At 38.2% G+C, this 20,735-nt stretch overlaps 1 protein-coding gene and 1 long non-coding RNA gene across 3 annotated transcripts in view; both read left to right on the top strand.

Annotated features, from left to right (window-relative positions):
* Positions 1–20,735, top strand: part of LOC125784350 (uncharacterized) — a 57,274-nt gene that overhangs the window by 23,439 nt on the left and 13,100 nt on the right. The window lies entirely within an intron of this gene.
* The window catches only part of cfap70 (cilia and flagella associated protein 70), a 24,210-nt gene extending 3,475 nt beyond the window's left edge, over positions 1–20,735 (top strand). Inside the window, exons 5-26 of one of the 2 annotated variants that reach the window (XM_049467625.1) lie at positions 202–381; positions 997–1,179; positions 1,795–1,889; positions 2,567–2,669; positions 3,444–3,578; positions 4,407–4,517; positions 6,191–6,265; positions 6,354–6,445; positions 6,624–6,684; positions 8,598–8,792; positions 9,005–9,136; positions 10,585–10,710; positions 10,808–10,938; positions 11,924–12,039; positions 12,966–13,139; positions 13,883–14,061; positions 14,926–15,078; positions 18,225–18,386; positions 18,471–18,560; positions 19,515–19,616; positions 19,719–19,766; positions 20,486–20,735. In XM_049467625.1, coding sequence (XP_049323582.1) covers positions 202–381; positions 997–1,179; positions 1,795–1,889; positions 2,567–2,669; positions 3,444–3,578; positions 4,407–4,517; positions 6,191–6,265; positions 6,354–6,445; positions 6,624–6,684; positions 8,598–8,792; positions 9,005–9,136; positions 10,585–10,710; positions 10,808–10,938; positions 11,924–12,039; positions 12,966–13,139; positions 13,883–14,061; positions 14,926–15,078; positions 18,225–18,386; positions 18,471–18,560; positions 19,515–19,616; positions 19,719–19,766; positions 20,486–20,569 — 2,727 coding nt within the window. In that variant the 3' untranslated portion in view covers positions 20,570–20,735. Of the gene's footprint in view, positions 1–201; positions 382–996; positions 1,180–1,794; positions 1,890–2,566; positions 2,670–3,440; positions 3,579–4,406; positions 4,518–6,190; positions 6,266–6,353; positions 6,446–6,623; positions 6,685–8,597; positions 8,793–9,004; positions 9,137–10,584; positions 10,711–10,807; positions 10,939–11,923; positions 12,040–12,965; positions 13,140–13,882; positions 14,062–14,925; positions 15,079–18,224; positions 18,387–18,470; positions 18,561–19,514; positions 19,617–19,718; positions 19,767–20,485 lie in introns of both variants that reach the window. The other variant, XM_049467624.1, reaches the window with a different exon arrangement.

Raw genomic sequence — 20,735 nt, 5'->3', positions numbered from 1 at the left:
CTCTGTTGCACTGGATAAGTTCATCATTGAGTTACCAGACAGAGTATTTAGCTTTGTTTAACACGTTTAGGTTACTACATGATTCCTTATGTGTTCCTTCATAGTCTGGATCACTTTAGTATTAATTTACAATGTAGGAAAAATAGACAATATATTGCGTTAACAGCACTGATTTTTTTTCTAATTATATTCTTTCCACAGCCAACACTGGAGGTGACGGTCAGCGTCCCAGAGCTTTTACTCTCAGACTCCCAGCTCTCCCAGTCCAATCTGCTGTCAGTCACAGTGGAGACGGCGTACTCTGTGCCCGACGCCTGGAACCCTGCCACCCTGCCACCCTCCATCTACACAGCAGCTCTGCAGATCCCGCTAACCGCTGAGGTAGGACAGAGCAGGGTGGAGGGTCATATACTGTTCTTCTAGGCACTGGCGGACTTAGGGTGGGGCAGGAGGGAGCAACCGCCGCCCCAATGGTGCCCCTATGGTGCCCCTATGGTTGGAAAGGTATCATTAAAGTACCTTCTAATGTGGCAGAATAGAAACAAATCCCCTTCATGTATTGAAGCATGACAATGTGTTTTAATGAGTGTCATCTATAGGTACCATTTTGCCCTTTAGTAGAAAAGGGTGCCGTTATGAAGTGCCTTCTATATGACCCCTACCAGAAAATCTCTATTCCAGTAGAGAGAGTGGTATGCTGTGCTCTATAGAGTTAATGTTCTCCTACAGGTGAGAGAACATGATGAAGTTCTTAGTTAGGTACAGTACAAGTGGATTATCACCTCAGTGGATCAAATGTCTACATGTGGGCTGAATATATGAGACAAATAAAAAAAAAAACTCATTCACTTTCTCGTTTTAGCCACGCCCCTGTAGAATTTACACTCCGTATGTGCCTGATCATTTTTTTCTCTGACTTCCGATTTAAATACATTATTTATAATAAATTCATCATTGTTAATGTTTTATTTTACTTGTATGTTTTTTTTGTTTCAGAAAGAGCAGATATTACTGTTCTCTAATGGAATATTAAAAACGGGCGGTGAGAGAGAGACAGCGCCGAGACCCAAAAAATGGCCTCTGAGTCCTCGCCTCGCCCCGGACGCCCAGCCCATTCCAGGGGTCTTCATCGAACGAGAGCCCACAGATTTTGAGGACGGAGATCTTACCAGCGTAGAGGTACGTACCCAGATATAGAAAAAAAAGGTTCCAGTGATCAGTTAAATAAGATAGAGGACTGAATAATTGACTAAATTATACTATATAAATTATACTGCTCCAGGGCTCCAGACTAGGGCTCTAGAACGGTCACAATGCTTTCTGTCAACTAAAAAAAATGTTTTTTTTTTCACATTATTGTTGTATTTATTTGTGTATTTTTTACTGCCATTATTTTAATCTAAATATTTGTGCATGATGACAAGCATTGATATAACAACGGCACAATTATACAGGTGGAAATTAAAAAATTACATTTACTCACGTTACTGTAATTGAGTAGATTTTATGAGTAATTTGTAATTTTTAAAGTAGTTTTTTAAAATAGGTAATTTTACTTTTACTCAAGTTCAATTTGACACAAGTTATTTACTTCACTACATTGGAAAACTCCCCGTTACTGAGTAAAAAATAAAATGCTGGGAAAAAAAACTGTCTGAATTAAAAAATAAAAAAATAAAAAAATAAATTGCCACGGATGCGCCGGAGCACGGATTTATATGAGAAGAATATATGTGAAGGAACATAATCAGAGTGTCATGTATGTCAAATCTGATCACTTCCTGCGTGTAACAGGACAGGGAGTTCAGGGCTGAAGCAGAGTGCAACCAGAAAAGAGTGAGTTGGGATACGGAGTGCAGATGCTTTTTGGACGCAGGAGGAGCTGCTGGGTAAATACTCATATTTTACAAAGCACCTACTCCAGTGAAAACGTTTGGACACATCTTCTTCTCATTCAGTGTGTTTTCTATCTTTTTATGATTTTTTACATTGTAAATTTAATATTGAAGACTATATTAAAGCTCTACAGGAACACAAAAAGTGTTAAACAATCCAGAATGATGTTTTATACTTTTATACATGTATCTTTGAGTTCAGATCTGCACACTCTTGGTGAGATTTTAACTCTTCTTAAGTGTCTTCATGAGGGAGAGTCACCTGGAATAGTTTTCTCAGCGTCTTGAAGGAAGGAGTTCCTGGAGGTGCTGAACAATAGCTGCTGCTTTTCCTTCACGCTGTGAAGCTGCAGCTCATCACAATTAAATCACCTCAAATCACCATCTCAGTTCATCAGGTTTAGATCAGGGGATTAATGTGGAGGAATAACACTTTTTTACCGTTTACTACAAAATTTCATATGTGTCCCTTAATTGTTTTAATGCATTTAATATTAATCTACAATGCAGAAAATAAAAAAAAACATTGATTAAAAAGAGATGTGTGCAATTTTTTTTACTGGTAATGTGCATACTGCTGTCCCATGAATTTTGGCATATGAGGTATCATATTTTTTTTTCCGTACATTTTTTATTATTACTGCATTTTGTAAACTGGTCCTGTGTTTCAGTCTGACCCGCAGGATCGCAGAGTGCAGGCTGTGGCCGCTGGAAGTGATGAAATCTCCTCAAGCCGCCAAAGCAGCCGGAGGAAAATCAAGCAAAGAGAAAGCTGTGAGAAAAAAAAAACACATCTACAGCTCTAGATAAATGAAGAGATCACTTCAGTTTCTGATTCAGTTTCTCTAATTTTGCTATTTATAGGTTTATGTTTGAGTAAAATGAACATTGTTGTTTTATTCTATAAACTACAGACAACATTTCTCCCAAATTCCAAATAAAAATATTGTCATTTAGAGCATTTATTGCAAAAAAATGAGAAATCTCTGAAATAACAAAAAAGATGCAGAGCTTTCAGACCTCAAATAATGCAAAGAAAACAAGTTCATATTCATAAAGTTTTAAGAGTTCAGAAATCAATATTTGGTGGAATAACCCTGGTTTTTAATCACAGTTTTTTTCATGCATCTTGGCATCATGTTCTCCTCCACCAGTCTTACACACTGCTTTTGGATAACTTTATGCTGCTTTACTTCTGATGCAAAAATTCAAGCAGTTCAGTTTGGTTTGATGGTTTGTGATCATCCATCTTCCTCTTGATTATATTCCAGAGGTTTTCAATTTGGTAAAATCAAAGAAACTCATCATTTTTAAGTGCTCTCTTATTTTTTTCAGAGAAACCAGACAATCTGTTTCTATTTATTTATTTATTTTTACTGTTTGAACTTGTGACACAAGTGTGGTGTGGGGTTGCAGTGCTATTTATAATGAAGATAAAATAGGCTCTGTGTATAAAATGTACCTTCTTCTGTGTTTGTATAGAGGACCAAGGATCTGTATGTGGAAGCTCACACACAGATTTATTGATAAGTTTGTTGTGTACAGCAGGTAGATGATGAGATCCAGATTCCCTTCCATGGAGTGGCGTATATGGACCTGACACCACTGCTGTACCCTGGTGTGAAGCGTATCCGTGGGGCATACAGGCTCCACCCATTCTACGACTCAGAACTTCAAACAAAGGTAAGTAAGGTGATCCATCAGAAAAATACAGAATATGGGCCCTAGTGTACACCCTGCACAAGGCTGTTAAAATAAGAGTCTGAGTTTAGGAATAAATCTACGCTGATGGGTGTGGTGCTCTGCTGGAAGTGAGGTGTGTTCAGGTAAATTTCTGACATATTGCTAACTTGCTGGTGGAAAACACAGGAGCTCCACTGACTGATTAAAACCCTGACAACAGTTAATCATCAGAGTCCATTCTTATAGGTGCTTCCAGTGCTTGTATACCCACACAGAGGCACAACAGAGCACAAACCCGACTTTTAACTAAACAATAAACAGAATAAAGACTAAAATAACATTACTGTTTCCTTAAATGAGCTGCTGGTGTATCTTCACAGTGTGAAAGCACAGGTCAGTATCCTCTGCTGAGACGCACAAAAGCGCTGCACTGTTAAGATACTAATGCGCCAAAGTCAGAGCTCACCTGCAGGAGTAAACATGAGGTAACTGCCTGATTAAAGGGCCGATTACTGTTTTTTTGCTATTTTCTCGGGTTTTAGGAGCTCGGCGCTGACTCAGCTCTTGATCGGTCCGGACGTGAGACAGCGGGCGGGTGGGCGCGGGGCTGGTGACGCCATGGGCCCTGCATTGTTTAATATCGCGATATATATTGTTGAAAAAATTGTGCAGCCCTAGTGTCAGCCCACTGATCCTGGCCTGTCCCTGAAGACACCTATATCAGACATGTCCAGAAAGATCAGATTAGGGACACTTTTACGTGCTGTGGGAAGATAGCCATATTGTTTTTGATGCTTTAAGAAAATTATTTTATACCTTGATGTTCAGACAAAGCGGACCATGAGTGTTCTGCGGGAGAGTCTGAAGACCTCGGCTGCACCGCCACGCCTTCGCCGGTCCTCCTCTGCTGCCTCCTATAAAGCTGCAGCTGGTAAAAAGGTACAACTTGTAAAGCTTTTGTTTATCTTTGATTATTCAGTAGTATTGAAATATAACAAAACGATCAGAAATGGTCTGAAAATGACAACAATATTATTTATTGCAATTATTTCTGTGACAAAATTAATCCTTTTGGATTGTTAAACACAGCTTTGCACAATTCAGTCTGACCTGCAGAAATCACTGCTGATATTAGGGTTTAAAATATTTCTGTAGAAGTTGAAGTATCAACTCAAGTAAAAGTGTAAAAGTACTGGTTTCAAAACTATTTAAAGTATAAAAGTAAAAGTAACGTAAGAGGAAAAAATAAAGCCATTAAGAACAAAAGCTTAGGACACGCCCACAGAGTCCTATAGTGCATGGTATATGTTTATACTTCTCAACATCCAATCACCAATCAGATTCTCTCTATCTGGATGGAGAGATTTATCTGGATGGGTTTTTATTGAACGATGAGAAGCCGGAATGAAGTAACGAGGCTATTTTTAATAAAATGTAAGGAGTAGAAAGTTCAGATAATTGTGTGAAAATGTAAAAATAGTTACTACAGTAAAGTATAGATAAGCTACATTTCTACTTAAGTAAGGTAATGAAGTGTTTGTACCTCATTTCTTGATATTTCTGGTCTCCATAAGAAAGCAGTTTCACTGCATCACACACTGCTTGATTTCTGATGCCCTTTATGATGGGATCCGGATAAGAGCTTCCTAAAGTAATTATCTATAATAGCAGCAGATTGGTGGGCTGAATGTGGGGGGGTTGGGGTGTGTGTGTGTGTGTGGCGGGGGGGGGGGGGGGTGGGGGGGGTTGACTCATCCCTAAGTCATCCCACCCACCACCGACACCCCTATGACCAGCAGCAGATGGAGCGGGCAGTGCCCGCGGTGCTACACCACCAACCAGCATCTGAGATCTGAGACTGAGAATACACACACACACACACTTTCACACACTTACACACACTGACACACACATACACACACACTCATACACATACATATACATACATACACACACATACACGCATACACACACACAAACACACTCACTCACACATACACATACGTATACACACACACACACATACATACATACACACACTTACACACATACATACACTGACACACAATCTCACTCACAAACATGCACATACACATGCACACACATACACACACACTGACACACACACACACATACACACAAACACTGACACACACATACATACATACATATACACACACACACTGTTACACACACAATCTCACTCACAAACACGCACACACAAACACACTTACACACACACACACACACACATCTCACATCTCATTCACAAACGAGCACACTCACACGCTGCATTATAAATCAATAATTCAATGCTTAGAAATGTGTTATGAAGCCCCTATGTAGATACTCTTCAACTAAAATCTTATTTAATTTATAATTAAACTTATCATATTTCTTATAAAAAATTACTTTCACTTTTCATTCTTATAGGACTGTTTTGCTATCGCTATTATTTTTTGCATTTTATTATGTTATAATTCTTTTTATTAGTTATTAGCTTGTGATTACTTTCTGCTGTGCAGCAATTTGGCCTAAAAATATTATTATTATTATAAAAACTAATGTTTTTATTAATGGTATTAATGGTGAATAATATTCTGTGTTTCCAGACAGTAAACCAGGTAAAAGTGTCTCAGACTGAGAATATAACAGACGCTGAGCCACAGGTCAACACAGAAGGAGAGGTCAGTTCATAAATAAATCAATAAATTATTTAAAAGAGATGATCTGTAATTTTTCTGAAGCTAATGGAGATGTGTCTTCTGATGTCAGATGTATGCAGATTCAGGATCGTATATTATTATTGAAATCACCCTGGAGAAACCACTGGTTCCAAAGAGACCGCTGGAGGAGCTAGCTAACCGGTAACAGGAATTCATATAAAACAATATATATTATTTAATGTATATTTATATTCATTTTTAATAGAACTCGTTTGAGATGTATTCATGTTAATATATATATATATATATATATATATATATATATATATATATATATATATATATATATATATATATATATATATGTTTTGTGGCACAGAGTAAAGGAACTGATTCCGCCCAGACCTGCACTACCCCGCCGACCAGCAGGAGCAGAGAGAGTGAGACGCACACACACATTTAGAGCCACACACATTTATACACACACACAGTCATATAATCTGTGTTCATAAGCCTAGGCTGGATTTAACCAAAAGCTTTATATATAGCAGTATATGGATGAGCATTGTCCTGTTGGAATAATGCGCTGGAGTGTGACTTCAGAAAAGTTAGAAACACTAGTTTTAGGACCACATTAATGTGATATTAGACTGTTAATTTACCATAGTGAAAAACGCTCTGTTTAAAGCAGTATGTGGATGAGCATTGTCCAGTTGGAACAGGGCACCCGAATATGCATTTAGAAAAGGTAGAACCACTGCTTGCAATACTTCATTAATGCAGTGTTGGGCTATTAAAATTCCAAAATGAAGAATACTTTAAGCGTTTAAGGGTTAACGCATGCAAATAATTTGAAATCAGTAATGCATTTTTTTTTTTTAAGGCAATAATTACGCCCCCTCAGATTTCTTTTCAGGAGTGGTTCACTTGTGGTGAGAACATGGTCTGGTCTCAATCCAACCCAGCTATCAAATATACTCATTTTTAATTAAGGTAAACTGCTGATAAGGCGTAGTTTAATCTGATATATTATTGCTGCTCCATGCTGTTTACACGTGGGCTCTGTGCAGTATTCACAGTTCACATCTGCGCTGCACGTCCCATAGAAAACACTGTGTTTAAAATCGCAGCTCCTAATTTTCAGCTTTCGGTGTTAAAGTACGTTTACACTGCACAGATATACGCGCTGGAACACAGAATCCTCTCACTATATTTACTTTCTTGGTCTTGGTCTGTAATTATACCACATTTAGTTTTAACCCTGCAATGTGATTGGCTGAGAGGCGTTCTATGAGTACCGTTATCAGCAGGTAATGCACTGTAACCGAAGCTCTCCATGTATTACTCCGCCAACTATGCAGGTAACTTAGCAATGATGCAGCGCTTACAAACCAAACAGCGCAGCTACAAACAGAGCAGCAATGGAACTATTTTAACTCACAGACTTTTTATAACCAAACAGATCCTATTTTCTCCTCCTCTTTAACTCTTTAAAATCTTTCAATAAACAGCGATAATGGAACTGTGGTATAATCACAATAATACACTCGAGGTTCAGAGAAGTTAGAGCTAGTTCTATAGTTTATAGAGTTCTATTAACTATGGAACATTTTGTATACAGCTGAGAAATGCAGGAGGGGGAGCTTTAAAGGAGAACTTTGGTTTAAAATGGACTTTTGTTGTAGTAAAACATGATAAAAAGTTCTTATCTTTGATGAATAGCACACCTCCGTTCTCCCACAGCGTTCCGAGATCCAGAAATTTTAACAGTTTGTCCAAACACCCTTCAGACTGTGTGATACGGGGCATAATTTACCCTGATAAATCACTTTTTACACCGTTATCCAGCTCAAAGTAGCTCCACACCTCCTTACTAGAATCCGGAGAGCCCTGACATTTAAAACGAGGCATTAATAACTTAAAAAGTGCAGAAGAAGCTTTTTAAAAACCACTGTTTACATCCTATAATGCTACTAGCTTCAGCTCCGAGCGCCACCATTACTGTACTGATAATGACATAGATATATATACATAGACTTTGCATAGGATAGTAGCCAGTGCCCGGAGGCAATCTATGCGGAATCTATGTATATATGTGTGTCATTATCAGTACAAAGATGCCGGTGGAAGAATGGAGGTGTGCTATTTATCAAAGGTAAGAACTTTTTATCATGTTTTACTACAACAAAAGTCCATTTTACACCAGAGTTCTCCTTTAAAGCTCGCCTTCCTCTCTTCATATTCCTCATGATTAGATTTTAAATACTCTATTACGCTGTCTATATCTCTACCTTGTGGTCAGAACCTGAATTACTGTATGTATATAACTTATGCTGAACCTGTTTCTGTACAGGCCGTGCGAGAGTATCAGGCTCAGATAGAGAGTGTGGCGTCTCAGGTGTTGGATCAGTACCAGCAGATGTTTGGAGCGGCGTTCGTTCCTGGAGCTGAACCTCTGGACCCGGCCACCACAGAACAGCGCAAGAGCCGGATCTACGGAGAGCTCAACTGCTCCGGGAAATACTTCGCCTTTAAAGAGCAGATGAAGGTGAGCTAGAGATAGAAAGCTTTAAAAACTGCTTTTACAAACTTTTTGCATTTTTATGTGATGTTATTGAGGTCATATTTAAGTAATTATATAAGTATGGTATTTTATAAGAAAATTTTATGAAGCAGAAAGGAAGAGTATGTATTCGTAAAGCTGGTTGATGACTGTCTGTCTGTCTGTGTGTCTGTCTGTGGTGGTTCTTGTTGCCGCAGTACGCAGTAGTGAGAATCGTGCGAGAGAAGATGCTGAGGACCAAGGCCTTCATTGATCCAGAGCAGCTGCAGGCCTTCCTGAGCCAGCTCTACGTCTTCCTGGTGGACGAGATGCACGCTGCTCTCAACAAGGTACTGTAGACAACACCTCAACACAACTGCAGCTAACCTGTTCTCACCTGTTATTATAATGTAATGTAATGTAAATATCCTGTATTTAGTAAAACAGAAGGCAACAGATTGAATGAAGGCATGAATTTTGAACATTAGAGAGAAAGGATGAGTTTTAAAAGACAAATAGTGTTGATCGACTGTCGTATAAAGTGATGGCACCATAGCAACACCTTAGCAACCACCTAGCAACACCTCAGCAACCACCTAGCAACTGCTTAGCAACACCATAGCAGCCACCATAGAAACCATTACAGAAACCATAGCAACACCTTAGCAACACCAAAGCAACTGCCATGGATACCATAGCAATGCCTTAGCAACCACCTAGCAACCAGTGAACAACACCATAGCAACCACCACAAATACTATAGAAACATCTTAGCAACCACCCAGAAAACACTTATTAACACCATAGCAACTACCACAGATATAGGAACACCTTAGCAAACACTTAACAACTGCTTAGCAACACTATAGCAACTGCCATGGATACCATAGCAATGCCTCAGCAACAACCTAGCAACCTGTAAGCAACACCAGAGCAACCACCACAAATACTATAGAAACATCTTAGCAACCACCCAGAAAACACTTATTAACACCATTGCAACTACAACAGATACCATATGAACACCTTAGCAACCACTTAACAACTGCTTAGCAATACTATAGCAACTGCCATGGATACCATAGCAATGCCTTAGCAACCACCTAGCAACTGCTTAGCAACACCATAGTAAACACCATGGATACCATAGCAATGCCTTAACAACCACCTAGCAACCACTTAGCAACACCATAGTAACCACCATGGATACCATAGCAATGCCTCAGCAACCACATAGCAACCACTTAGCAACACCATAGTAACCACCATGGATACCATAGCAATGCCTCAGCAACCACCTTGCAACTGCTTAGCAACACCATAGTAAACACCATGGATACCATAGCAATGCCTTAGCAAACACCTAGCAACACCATAGTAACCACCATGGATACCATAGCAATGCCTCAGCAACCACCTAGCAACCACTTAGCAACACCATAGTAACCACCATGGATAGCATAGCAATGCCTCAGCAACCACCTAGCAACCACTTAGCAATGCCATAGTAACCACCATGGATACCATAGCAATTGCTCAGCAACCACTTAGCAACTGCTTAACAACACCATAGTAACTTCCATGGAAACCATAAGAATACCTTAGCAACCACCTAACAACCACTTAGCACCACCATAGCAACCACTTTTCTAGTTTTTAACGTCTTTTTGTGTCTAATCAGACCACACATGTAATCATTTACGCATCTGCCATAACTGCAACTGATACATAACTGCAATCCAGGTGTGTAGTTGTGTTAGTGATGAAGTGTTCAATATATATGCTGGTGTTTCTGCAGACCCTGTCAGCCAATGGTGAGGAGGTTCAGGCTCAGACACTACTGGACTGCTGCCAGCTCAAACACTTCGCCAGGGAGGCTCAGCTGAACGAGGACTATCAGCTAGCTGCTCATTATTACCAGGAGGTACAGTATCTACTGTATAATAGTGTTTGTACCTCGTGCTGATAGTTTTTGGATCTTGAATAAGAACTAAAAGCCTCCTGTCATTTATTTACTGCAGCGTCTGTCTCAGGATCAGAGCCCCTCCCACTGGTTTGATTACGGAGCGTTTCACATGCTGATGGCTGATTATCTGAAGGCTGAGGAGTGTTTTCAGACGGCTGTGGCCATCCATCAAGAACACGTTCCCAGGTAGAGTAGAGTTTAAACCATTGAGAGAACCATACAAGTCCTGTTTCTAATATTCTATCATTACAGAAATGAACTATACTTAGATAAAAGACACTTTCCACATGTATTTTATCCATGGATTTCAGATTATCACATATAAATGAATGTGTGAATAAAAAAATGACTTTATTACTGCAGTTCTTCACCTGCCAGACTAACTCTAGACTAATTCTTTTCTTCTCTGCTGAAACTGAGACTCAGTCTAATCATGTTAATCTGAGCTAAAGGCTAAAACTGCTGTTTCCATGTGGGTCAGCCAGATGTCTTCCTGTAGCAGATTTTTCTCCAGTTTCTAAGAGTCTTTATTTGAAGGTGTAGGAAACAGTACTCACCGCTCTCTGGCTTAATCTGTAATTTCTCTAAAAAAAAGAACTTCTACTTTTAATAGTTTTAACATAGTTCTCTGTGTTTTTCTAGTTATTATGATGATGAAAGTATGAATGTGCTGTAAGTGTGTAAATGATGCAGTAGAGAATAACAGCAGTAACACCATCTGTTCCAGCTTTACTGCTTTACTACAGATAAAGAGTTTGGAAATTGACATTTTTGACTTTGGAAAAATCCATTTCCAATTGCTACTTACATTGTGCTGATGTCTCTTTTGATAATAAATGGATCAAAATCAAAATTGAACAGTTGACTGATAAGCATTTTATGGCCATTTCTGGTTTACTCCCATGTTATTTTGTACAAAAAGGCTTTTTGATCATGTTCTCCTCCACCAGTCTTACACACTGCTTTTGGATTACTTCATGCTGCTTTACTCCTGGTGCAAAAATTCAAGCAGTTCAGTTTGGTGGTTTGATGGCTTGTGATCATCCATCTTCTTCTTGATTATATTCCAGAGGTTCTCAATTTGGTAAAATCAAAGAAACTCATTATTTTTAAGTGCTTTCTTATTTTTTCCAGAGCTGTAGATGCTAATTGTGCCTTTCTCTGTTTGTAGTTTGCTGATGTGTGGGATTCTGGCGGAGATGAGCAGGCGATACAGGGATGCTGAGACGTTTTTGGAGCGGGCCACATCTATAGAACCCAGCAGTGTAGTCGCCTGGACCGTGTTCGGTAAGACCAGGATGAAACAAGACACAGACTTTATACTATAAAACCTTAAACTATAAAAGCTGGTTTGTCCAAAAGCTCCTCCATGCACAGACAGTGTTCGGAAGAAATGGAGAGAAAGGTGGGAGAATGTTAATATGTGGGAGAGAACAATATAAAGTGGGGAAAATGTTTTAGTTTTTGTTATAATTTAGTTCATAATGCATAAATCTACGCTATTAGTTCTAGAATAGTCCTGAATTTGGTGATTTTTGCTTAAACAGAGTAATCTGTAGAGGAATTTTGGTTTAAACTAAATGGGCAAATTGGATATTGGATCAGTGCACTAACTTTTTTTATATATATAATTTTTTTACCCAACTTTCCAACCCACTCATTAGGCCCCGACACCAAGAGGGTGAAGACTAGCACATGCCTCCTCCGACACATGTAAAGTCAGACTCCGCCTCTTTTTGAACATTAGCTTGTAGCATCACAGCGCTAACGCTCGGAGGAAAGCACAGCGACTCGGTTCTAATACATCAGCTCACAGATGCAGCCTTGTGCTGATCCACATCACCCTAGGAGTGATGAGGGGAAAGAGCATCATCTTCTGTACCCACCCAGAGAGAGCAAGACCAATTGTGCTCTCTCAGGGCTCCGGCAGCTGATGGCAAGCTATATAATGGAACACTCGGAGCTCTAAGTGTACTAACTTAAAGAAAAGCTATAGACGAGCCCATGTGTTATTATGATGTTATTAATATGACACACAAATCAAAGTTGTCACTGAAATATTAAAAAAATTGTGAGATTTCTGTAAGCAGTCATTCTATTATTAATAATTGTATTATTATTGGCCCACGGGTTGCCTGTTATAACACTTATTTACCTGTTTTAAATAAAGCTTAATTAATTATTATCACACTAACTGTATTATATTGGTACAGGTCTGTTCTACCTGGCACAGGAGAACCCCATTCGAGCAGAAATGGCTTTCCTCAAAGCTACAAAACTCCAGGCAGCCCTGACGCGTCTTCCAGAGGTGGACAGCACTCAGACCCAGGTGGAGGGAGGACAGGGACAGGAAGTGGGGGACAGTGAGTCTCTGAGTAACACACCAGGTGAGATTCTTTTATTCATCTGTGCTGAATTGTATACTACTGCTTTTACTACTGTTGATGTGTGCAGACAGCCATAGCTATTTTATTATGAGGAAAAAGTTAGAGCATGTCCTCATTTATCTCATTTATTATTAATTATTTTAGAATTTAGTATGATTTCAGCTGTATGTGTATGTGTATGAATCATCAGATGATGTAAAGTACCAATAAATGTCTGGACACACTTTCAATTCAGAGTTTTTTTCATTATTCTAAAATGTTCTGTATTGTAGATTAAACTAAATAGTTTTAAACAAACCAGAATGTGATTCTTCAAAGTAGCTCCTCTTGTTTAGACAACAGTTTTACACATCTCTTCTGAATTGTCTCAGTCAGAATTATGAGGTAGAATCACCTGGAATTCAGGCTTTCAGTTAACAGCTGTGCTGAACTCATCAAGAGTTAATTACTTGAATTTCTTGTCTCTTAATGTAAAGGTTTGAGAGCATCAGTTGTGAAGAGGGAGAGTTACAGGTATACAGTGAATAGCCCTGTAAACACATAATGTAAAAAACAATCAAAAATATTATGATGATGAAACTGCCTCTCATCAGGATTGCCCCAGGATTGGAAGACCAAGAGTTTCCGCTGTTGCTCAGAATTCCCACATTGGTGCATCTCTACTGTGCTATAGCTGATGTGTAATTGTATTATATATATATATTATATATAATTTTATATATATTATATATTGTATTTTGCAGCTCTGGGTGATCGGACAGAGGAACATAGGTCTTCCACCATCCAGGAGGTTAAAACAGGGCAGGGTTACGCTGCAGATTCTGATACTGAGCATCCTGTCGTACACCAGCCCTTTACCAGACCCAACACCACCATCTATATGGAGGCGGTGAAGTTTCTGCTGGAGAATAATGCATTACAGGTGAGGCTAAAAAAATCAAATAAAAAAGAGTTTTGGTATATTTACTATTTAATTCTGCTAAAATATTTATGTGCTCTGTTTTAATTTATATAATATATTAGGAATTCTCCACCTGTTCCACACCACAGCCTACCTGTTTAAAACTAAAAAGCAAAACGGTGCACAAGACAACAAATAAAAACCCTACAAAACTTTTTGTGTAAATTGTTTTTTTTTGTATTATACAGCTCTGAAAAAATTAAGAGACCATTTCAGTTTCTGAATCAGTTTCTCTGATTTTGCTATTTATAGGTTTATGTTTGAGTAAAATTAACATTGCTGTTTTATTCTATAAACTACAGACAACATTTCTCCCAAACTGTCATTTAGAGCATTTATTTGCAGAAAATGAGAAATGGCTGAAATAACAAAAAAGATGCAGAGCTTTCAGACCTCAAACAATGCAAAGAAAACAAGTTCATATTCATAAAGTTTTAAGAGTTCAGAAATCAATATTTGGTGGAGTTTTCATGCATCTTGGCATCATGTTCTCCTCCACCAGTCTTACACGCTGCTTTTGGATAACTTTATGCTGCTTTTTAAAGTGGTCTCTTATTTTGTTTCAGAGCTGTATATATTATTGTCATTGATGGAGCCAGTGACTACGACTGATAAAATTTAATATTAATTCTCATATGGATTTTTATTTGTAAATTTCTATAAATTAACATGATTGATCTCTATGTTTTTAACTCATGCTATATTCCATTAAATACATTTCTGGGTTATTACCAGCCCACTACAGACGTCTGCCTCTCCCTCTCCCTAATTTGTGTGTATGTGTATGTGTGTGTGTGTGTGTGTGTGTGTGTGTATGTGCTGAAGATGGCCCAGAGAGCTCTGGCCCAGGAGCTGCTGTGTCCGGATGGAGGTCCGAGCAGCTGGTATTACCTGTCGCTGGCTCACCTGCAGTTCCTGCAGGGGCAGTACAGCAGTGCTGAGATCAGTCTGCAGGAGGCTCTCACCGACCACTTCCAGGTATACCCATGTCCTGTATTCTCACAAACTCAACACAACACTGTTTAGTGTAAAATTAATTAGTACTGATCACTAGTCTTCCTCGATATAGAAAGATTTAGGGCCCTATCTTTCACACTGTGCAAGGCTAGCTGTGATGCTCATTGCTCTCTTACACCCCACTAACAGTCTATTTTTACGCCTTCCACCTGCGTCGTTAAAATAGCAACAGAGCTTCTGAATGTATCTACACTGATGGGCGTGGTGATCTGGAAATTAGGTGCTCAACTGACTGACTGATTACTAGGTAGACAGACATCAACAGTCAGATGTTCATTGCTATCTTGGCAACACAGGCGCACATGGACATAACATTGCTGTTTTCGTAAATTTGCTCACACACCTTCACAGCATAAGGATATTTAATATATATAATATTTAAACTTTGAAACAATTAAACTTTTACTGTATAGCTGATTAAGATTATATATAATTTTATATTGTTTTTTATCAAATGTCTCAATGTTTTACCATCTATTAAAACTAAACTGTCATTGTCAATACTAATACAAGTAGCTTATACAAACTGGTTGTTATTTTTAGGGTTCAAGCACCGAAGGTGCGTAGAACCCTATTGTTTTTGCTAAGATTTTTCTTCTTCTTCTTCTTCTTCTTCTTCTTCTTCTTCTTCTTCTTCTTCTTATTATTATTCTTTTTCTCCTGTAAAAACAGTTGTGCAGCCTAAACCGTAAGTCATAGAGAAATGAAACTTGGTAGGTAGATGTAGGATCAGTGCATCTCGGTGGACAACAAAAATGGCACCGATTGGTCAAGTGGTGGCGCTATAAACAAGGAAATTCATTTTTCACAATTTTCTCAATAACTCAAAAACCATAAGACCTACATTCAAAATTCTTTTTTTGATGGATTCCTTGGGTCAATACCAACAACTTTCCAATTTGGACCATGCACTTCCGTCTATATAGATTTTGTGCTAATTTGCATAATATGCAAAACCTACTTTTGCAAACTAGTCCTAGGAATTTTGACCAATCCTGGCATGTTTGGTATCAAAACACTCGTGAGAGCATGCGCTTCAATATTCATTAAGAAAAAGTTGAAATATGTAAACAATATGGCCGCCATATGCAAATTAGTCCTTCCGGATATATGCCCCATTCACATTCACTGAAACTTTGCATGCAGAATCTATCATACAGCCTCTAAAGGATGTTCAAAGGGCAACTTAATCAATCAACATGGCTGAACACCATCAGCCAATCAGCATTCAGCAGACATTTTGGCAGGCTGAATGTTGCCCAATCTGGATGATATTTGGCAGTTATGTTCAGGTGGAGACACTGTAGTGACCTGCAAAGTGCTGAAACAATCCGCCCACTGGGGGGCGCTGTTCCAAAAAAAACGAGTATATGTCAATCATGCTGTACTATTTTGACATCTAATTGTTTTTGCCATATTTAGTACAGTGGCTCTGACAAATTTCTCAATACAACTATGTTTAAAAAGTGCTTTGTTCATTCATAATTGCTAATTGTTTGAAAATAGCTATATTGAAACTACTCTCTGGATATTTGGCCTATCACCTCCATTTCAGTCTTGCTGCACACTGTAGAGTCTCTAGGTAAATGTTCATTAAAAACATTTGTGAAAATTTCACATACAATACTCTCCAGGCATCAAGCAATCTGTGCGTCCTTGGAATTTCTAACCTAAATTGCTGTAACTCTGCAGTATTTGCTGTAATCTCACAATGTTAAAGACCTCTGTACAATATCACTCTGATGAAGCGCCATTTAATACAGAACTAGATTAAGAATAACTTGACATTACATGTCATATCAGAACATTCACTCCTTTGTGCCTCTTCTCAACATTAATAACAGGTGAAAGACTTTTGATCATTTTAAATGTGACAGAATGTCTCCAATTGTGTTAGACCTTCTTACACATCACCATCCTATGCTCTAGTAGGCACCATTGTGCTAGTTGGTGCTTGATGAAGCGCCATTTAATTCAGAACTAGATTTATAATAACTTCGTAATTACATGTCATATCAGAACATTCACTCCTTTGTGTTAATTTAAACTTGTTTGGTCAAACATTTCAGCTTGTTCTGCAAAGGTTCAAAGGTCAATCTGAATACCACTTTGTGAACATTCTGGTTGAAGCCACCTGATCAATACCAATAACATGTAGACACCTTTTGACTAGTTCTAACTCACTTAATGAATATCCTACAAAGTTCACTAGATTTACATGTGAATTTAAGCACTGATCAGGTTGAAAGGCCTCTGCTCAACATTAATAACAGGTGAAAAACTTGATAATTTCTAAATGTAACAGGGCATCGCCAATCATATTAGACCTTCTTACACATCACCATTCAATGCTCCAGTAGGCACCATTGTGCAAGCTGGTGCTTGAACCCGATGATTGCCGCTTGCGGCTATATTTTATTATTATATTTGTTTTAATTAAATAGAGCTGTGTCTTGAGAAGAATTTGGCGATATGATACACATATCGATATTGATATCGATATTGTATCATATTGCGATATTTGTTTTGCAATACAGTATTAATTTCCAGAAACACAGTCTAGATTTTAAATTATTAGTTTACATGTAAATATTGGTGTCAGAAGTGGTTCATATAGATAGCAGTGTTGTACTCAGTCGTTAGATCCCACTGTCCTGATTGTATTTAATACCATTTTTTTAAACAATTGCTATATATTGTCATGCTTACAGCATCGCAATGCATTGAAATTGTTTCGATAAAATTTTGTTAAACCTAATCAGGACAGTGGAATCTAACGACAGAGTACAACACTGCTATCTAGAAGAACCACTTCTGACACCAATATTTACATCTAGACTGTGTTTTTTGGAAATAAATACTGTATTGCAAAAAATATATATATATCACAATACAATACGATATTGATACTTTCATACACATCTATAATCATATTACCCCTGGTAAACAAGGTAAACTCTCATTTTATGAATTTAGGGTAAGAGCTGTTTTACTCTAAAACTCAAATGTTAAATTAAAATCTTAAATAACATTATGACTTTTAACTTGCATTCTCCATATTGTACCAACTTTTTAAATTTAAACGACCTTTAAACTATTTTACCTAGAACCCGGATGCGTGGGCGCTCTGTGGTCACCTGTATTACCTGATGAAGGATAATAAACAGGCTGTGAAGTGTTACGAGAGAACGCTGGACTTTGTGACGGATTCCTCGGACCCTCATCCCGTTTACCTCCGACTCGCCTCCATCTACCTGCAGAACCGAGAGGTGAGGTGGGGTTTGGATCGTGAGTTTTTTGGGTTTACTCTCCTATTAATTCATTTAACTATAAGGCAGTCCGATCTGTTTCAGTATGAAAAAGCCAAGAGCACGTATCTCCGGGCCTGCAGGAGCTCTCCATCCTGTCGGACCTGGCTGGGTCTGGGCATTTCCTGCTACAGGGTGAGTTCTTCATTGGTTCTTCAGTCCTATTTCATCCCAAAGCCCTACCACTTTCAATGTTTCTTTGTTATTTTCTTCATAACAGCAAAAAAGAAAACACTACTAGTGTGTCTCAGTAGCTAGCTAACACATTTTTTTCATTCCACCTTAAAAAAAGTGGAACAGACAGTAGAGACTGCATCATTTAAGGTGGAATGGAACAGCACACAGTAGCCAACTCTCCGGCTGCTGAGTATAATATGGGAATTAGGCTTAGCTGCTTGTGCCAACGCCCCGGTTGCTGAGTATAATACGACAATTGGTCCGATTACTTGTGCCAACGCCCCGGTTACTGAGTATAATATAGGAATTGGCCTAAGCTGCTTGTGCCAACACCCCAGTTACTGAGTATAATATATGAATTGGCCTAAGCTGCTTGTGCCAACACCCCGGTTGCTGAGTATAATACGACAATTGGTCCGACTACTTGTGCCAACGCCCCGGTTACTGAGTATAATATAGGAATTGGCCTAAGCTGCTTGTGCCAACACCCCAGTTACTGAGTATAATATATGAATTGGCCTAAGATGCTTGTGCCAACACCCCGGTTGCTGAGTATAATACGACAATTGGTCCGACTACTTGTGCCAACACCCCGGTTACTGAGTATAATATAGGAATTAGCCTGAGCTGCTTGTGCCAACACCCCGGTTGCTGAGTATATTACAAGAAATGACCTGAGCTGCTTGTGTCAACACCCCGGTTGCTGAGTATAATATGGGAATTGGCCTGAGCCACTTATCCAACACCCCGGTTGCTTAGTAGAATATGACATTTGGCCTGAGTTGCTTGTGCCAACAGCCCGGTTGCTGAGTATAATATGGGAATTGTGCCAACACCCTGGTTGCTGAATATACTATGGGATGGGGATGTATATAATTGATACAGATAACTTTTGCTCCTGCTGTGGTTTAGCTCGGAGAGATGACTGAGGCAGAGGACGCCCTGGCCGAGGCCAACATCCTCAATAATCAAAACCCAGAGGTCTGGGCCTACCTGGCACTGGTCTGTTTACAGGTGAGTAGCTAATATCCATATACAGAATATGATTAATACCAGTTAGACTATTCTTATCTAAAAGTGATTAATAATCATTAGCATGCCGTCTGTTTTTTTTAGACTGGGAGAAAACTGGAGGCGGAGCAGTCCTATAAATACACCCTGCAGGTCAGTCCTCTTTAAATTTCAGTACAGTGATACACAGAGCTTATTAGTGCTCCTTATATCACTATATACCAAATCAATAATCATGCTTTAATATAATAAGCTTATAATATACTGTTGCTGCTTTCCATTTACCGATTTGCAGATATTGTAGCTGGAAATAATGGCAAACCAGAGTTGAATGCCGACATCTGAATTTTCTTATTAATTAAACAAAATATTGGTAAAATAACACTAATTACTAAAATTATTGGTAAAATAGGCTTATTATGTTGTTATTGTTATTATCATAAGTTGTATAGAATAGTGTTAAATAGGGATTTACTGAATATTCAACAAATAAAACAACCAGCGTGGAGTGAGGTGCTCTTTGTAAATGCAAAAATTGTAAATATATATATATATATATATATATATATATATATATATAATTGCAAAATATTCTGTTTGATATTTGGTATCATTATTTGCTTACATTTAGTTTTGGCTGAAAATGTTTATTTCAGTGCATCCCTGGTCTTTAAGTAATGTAATTTATCGCAATATTATATTTTAGAAATATTTTTTATGCCAGGGGTACATATATTTCAGAATTACATGCACAGGAGCAAAGCACAAACCTTAATTAATTAATAATATGAATATTGTGAATAAGATGAAATGTGAATCATCTCTTAAGATTTTTATATGTAAATGAAAGAGAAATCTGTTTTGTTTTACAGTGTAAATTATCAGATGAGGCTCTGCTGCAGGAGATCAGACAGCTGCAGGAGCGGTTCGGATTTGGAAATCCTTGTTTTCCATAATATCCAACTTGTTTGAGCATCCATTCAGCACTAAATGCAGATGTTTAGGCCACACTCACTTGTGTTTAATTTTTTTTTAAATATTTGAAATATGTGATGTATTCATGTATTCATTCATCCAAATTTTATGAAAATCAGTCAAATAAAATTGTATTAATAAGTATAA

This window comes from Astyanax mexicanus, chromosome 19 (assembly GCF_023375975.1).
Source record: "Astyanax mexicanus isolate ESR-SI-001 chromosome 19, AstMex3_surface, whole genome shotgun sequence".
NCBI classification, from domain to species: Eukaryota; Metazoa; Chordata; class Actinopteri; order Characiformes; family Acestrorhamphidae; genus Astyanax; species Astyanax mexicanus.
Note: the sequence above shows the minus strand (reverse complement) of the source record. Positions and strands in the feature narration are given on the sequence as shown.